Genomic DNA, 3,765 nt, shown 5'->3' with positions numbered 1-3,765 from the left:
GGCCGGGCGCGGCTCGCTCATCGGCCCGCGGGGCACCTACCTGGGCGGGAAGCCCCACGAGTGCCCGCAGTGCGGCAAGGCCTTCAGCCGGAAGTCCCACCTGCTCACGCACGGGCGCACGCACACCGGGGAGAAGCACTACCGCTGCGAGCAGTGCGGGAAGAGCTTCAGCGACGGCTCCAACTTCAGCCGGCACCAGACGACGCACACCGGGGAGCGGCCCTACCGCTGCCGGGACTGCGGGCGCAGCTTCAGCCGCAGCGCCAACCTCGTCACGCACCGGCGCACGCACACCGGCGAGAAGCCCTTCCGCTGCGCCGAGTGCGGGAAGCGCTTCAGCCGCGGCCCCAACCTGGCGGCGCACCGTCGCACGCACACCGGCGAGAAGCCCTACGCCTGCCCCGAGTGCGGGAAGGGCTTCGGCAACCGCTCCAGCCTCCACACGCACCGGGGCATCCACACCGGCGAGAAGCCGTACGCGTGCAAGGAGTGCGGGGAGGCCTTCAGCTACAACTCCAACCTCATCCGGCACCAGCGCGTGCACACCGGCGAGCGGCCCTACCGCTGCGCCGACTGCGGCCAGCGCTTCAGCCAGAGCTCGGCGCTCGTCACGCACCGCAGGACGCACACCGGCGAGCGGCCCTACCAGTGCGGCGAGTGCGGCAAGAGCTTCAGCCGCAGCTCCAACCTGGCCACGCACCGGCGCACGCACCTGGCCGAGAAGCCCTACAAGTGCGGGGTGTGCGCCAAGAGCTTCAGCCAGAGCTCCAGCCTGATCGCGCACCAGGGCGTGCACACCGGCGAGAAGCCCTACGAGTGCCCGGCGTGCGGCGAGAGCTTCAGCTGGAGCTCCAACCTCACCAAGCACCAGCGCACGCACACCGGCGAGCGGCCCCACCGCTGCGCCCAGTGCGGGAAGGGCTTCGGCCAGCGCTCGCAGCTGCTGGCGCACCAGCGCACGCACACCGGCGAGCGGCCCCACCGGTGCGCCCAGTGCGGGAAGGGCTTCAGCCGCGGCTCCGTCCTGCTCATGCACCAGCGGGCGCACCTGGGCCACAAGCCCTACCGCTGCCCCGAGTGCGGGAAGGGCTTCAGCTGGAACTCGGTGCTCATCATCCACCAGCGGACCCACACGGGCGAGAGGCCCTACCGGTGCCCCGAGTGCGGCAAGGGCTTCAGCAACAGCTCCAACTTCATCACGCACCGCAGAACTCACGTGCGGGACAAGCCGCGCTGAGGCAGGGGCCGCGAGGTCCGGACGTGATCGTTTTCTGGTTACAGCTTGTGATTGGCTTGGCCATCCTCCTCCTTACTGCGCCATGCCTCAGTGGCAAAATGGGGGGAAGCCTGTTACCTCAACTGAGCTGTCAGGAAAGCGAGATAGATGTCTTGGGGCTCTGCTGCCCCTTTGTGAGGCGAAGCTGCCCGCACCCAGGGCCGCCTGCCTGGGGCAGGGCCCGCTTCTTCCTTGGGCTTTGATTGGCTTCAGCTCAGACCCGGTGGGCCTCCAGCCTGTCATCCGCAGAAAGGCAAAGCTCTTGTCCCTTTCCACGGGAGTCAGGTACAGAGCACCGGAAGTGATCCAGGTGCAAACTGCGATTTATGCGCTTCATTTGTGTCTCGTTCTGTAGGGAGCTCACCACCGGGAGCACACTTGTGCTGCTTTGTGTTCGGAGTGTGGGGTCTGCACCCCAAGTGCCTAAACATGGTGCGGGGTGGTTTGTCTCATCCAGGGTGAGCCAGCCTGCATGCTGAGCTCTTGTGTTCTCCTTGTTATATTTTCTAAATGCAGCACTGCAATCCTGTCCAGTAGCTTTTGTACCCTAAGAACATTGTTTTTTTAAGAAAATGTCAGTTTTGAGAACATTAAAATCTCTGGAGAACTTTGGGCTTGAACCAGGAGTTGGTCCTGAGATTCACAGTGGATCTGGTTCTTGGGATGCTGAGCCTTGGCTCAGCGAAGACAGGCAGCAGGTGAAGGCGTGGGGTGAGGAGCAGGAGAGGAGCCCAGCTGTTTCTGGGAAATGTGAAGCTGCCTCCTCCTACACACGAAGTCTACATAGTACAGGACTTGTTCTTAGGATAGATGCTGAATACTGCTTACTAGAGTCCCATTCTTTTCCTGAGCTTGTCTACTATGTAGCCCAGTCTGGCCTTGAACTTGTGACCATCTTGCTTCAGCTTCCTGAGGGCTGGGATTACAGATGTATGCCACTATGACTCACTAGCTTTGAATCAGCCTTCTAAATGTGTTAAAACCCCCACCTACAGCAGGTGCCAGTCGCTCATGCCTGTCATCTTAGCTACTCAGGAGGCTGAGATCTGAGGATCACGGCTCAAAGCCAGCCCAGGCAGGAAAGCCCAGGAGAAACTTTTTTTGGGTCAGTGTGGGGCCTGAACTCGGCCTGGACGCTGTCCCTCAGCTCTTCAGTTCAATGCTAGCGCTCTACCATTTGAGCCACAGAGCCACTTCCAGCCTTTTCTGCTTATGTGGTGCTGAGGGATCGAACCCAGAGCCTCATGCATGCAAGGCAAGCACTCTACCACTAAGCCACCTTCCCAGCCCCCCATGAGACTCTTATCTACAATTAACCACCAGAAAACCAGAAGTGGTACGGTGGCTCAAGTAGTAGAGCACTTGAGCTGAAGAGCTGAGGGACAGCGCCCAGGCCCAGAGTTCAAGGCCCACAACCAAAATAAAATAAAATGTGGTTATACAAAGTAGTTTCAATTGGACATACCAGTTTGTGAGTCTAATGCATATGCCTGTTTTTTAGTTACAGGCTACACAAACATGGATACATAGTTACAGATTAGGGCCTCTTATTGTCCTAGTATTTTGTGTGTGTGTGTGTGTGTAGACAACCAAACTAAGGCTTGAACTCAGGGCTCCTCACCCGGTGGGAGACCAGGTGCAGGCAGGGGTTGCCCCACATTCTGACCGCTAGGGCTCTGTAGACCAAGGGTCTGGGAGATGAGAAGACAGCTGCCCCATTCCCAAGCACTTAATTTGTGCTGGATACTCAGAATCGCCTACAACTCTCCAGAAATCTACTAACCTAAAACAGCAGTCTGCACATAATTATCCCTAATTAGGTTTGTAAAGTGTGATTAATAAGGCCTCTTAAAAAAAAACCTTTTTCCCCCTTTGACGTGAAAGTTATTTTGCCTTTTGCCTAGAAGCAAAACTCATGAAAATCAAACTACTGAAAACTACAAATTACATTAATGGACACTTAAATGAAACGGCGTAGGGTGCACCCGCCCCCAGCACCTTTTCATTTTGTAAATATTGGATCATTCATATTTTCTACTTAAACTTTTCATTCATTTCCACATTAGCACATAAATGTACAATTTTCACACTACTCTCATAATCCTGTTTTGTTGTTCTCTATGGTAACTTCCTGCAGTTGCTGTTCACTCAGACCTCTCCATTCCATTCCCTCAGTAATCTACCTCGTCCTGGCCTAGGCCACGACTGATAGGGCTGACTGATGTTTTTCAGCAAAGCAGCTTTTAAGTTTGCGCATCAACTCTACTTTCTAAATTACTTGCTCTGCTTTTTCCTGGTGACTACCACAGCTTAGCTGGTGGGATGCTTGCAGTCACCTCTCTGGGGAAAACCCAGAGCTCTGCATCGTAGCACAAGCCACTTTCTGAGAGGCGAGTCCTCCCACGCAGCCGCAGCCACCGGCCTGCCATCCACACAGCGCGTGAAGAGTTCTGTATCAGGGGCCCTCATCAGAGGAGGCTTTTTTTTTT

The 3,765-nt window shown here is 56.4% G+C and overlaps 1 protein-coding gene across 1 annotated transcript; it reads left to right on the top strand.

Annotated features, from left to right (window-relative positions):
- Window positions 1-4: 4 nt before the first annotated feature.
- Window positions 5-1,890, top strand: Zscan2 (zinc finger and SCAN domain containing 2; the record flags this gene model as incomplete). The annotated part of the gene is made up of 1 exon (XM_013011862.1): window positions 5-1,890. A coding segment is annotated over one exon (1,233 nt), but the record flags the coding sequence as incomplete, so codon positions are not given.
- Window positions 1,891-3,765: the final 1,875 nt, after the last annotated feature.

The sequence above is a fragment of the Dipodomys ordii genome, unplaced genomic scaffold, assembly GCF_000151885.1.
Source record: "Dipodomys ordii isolate 6190 unplaced genomic scaffold, Dord_2.0 Scaffold15, whole genome shotgun sequence".
Classification (NCBI taxonomy): domain Eukaryota; kingdom Metazoa; phylum Chordata; class Mammalia; order Rodentia; family Heteromyidae; genus Dipodomys; species Dipodomys ordii.
This window is presented reverse-complemented; position numbering and strand designations above follow the sequence as displayed.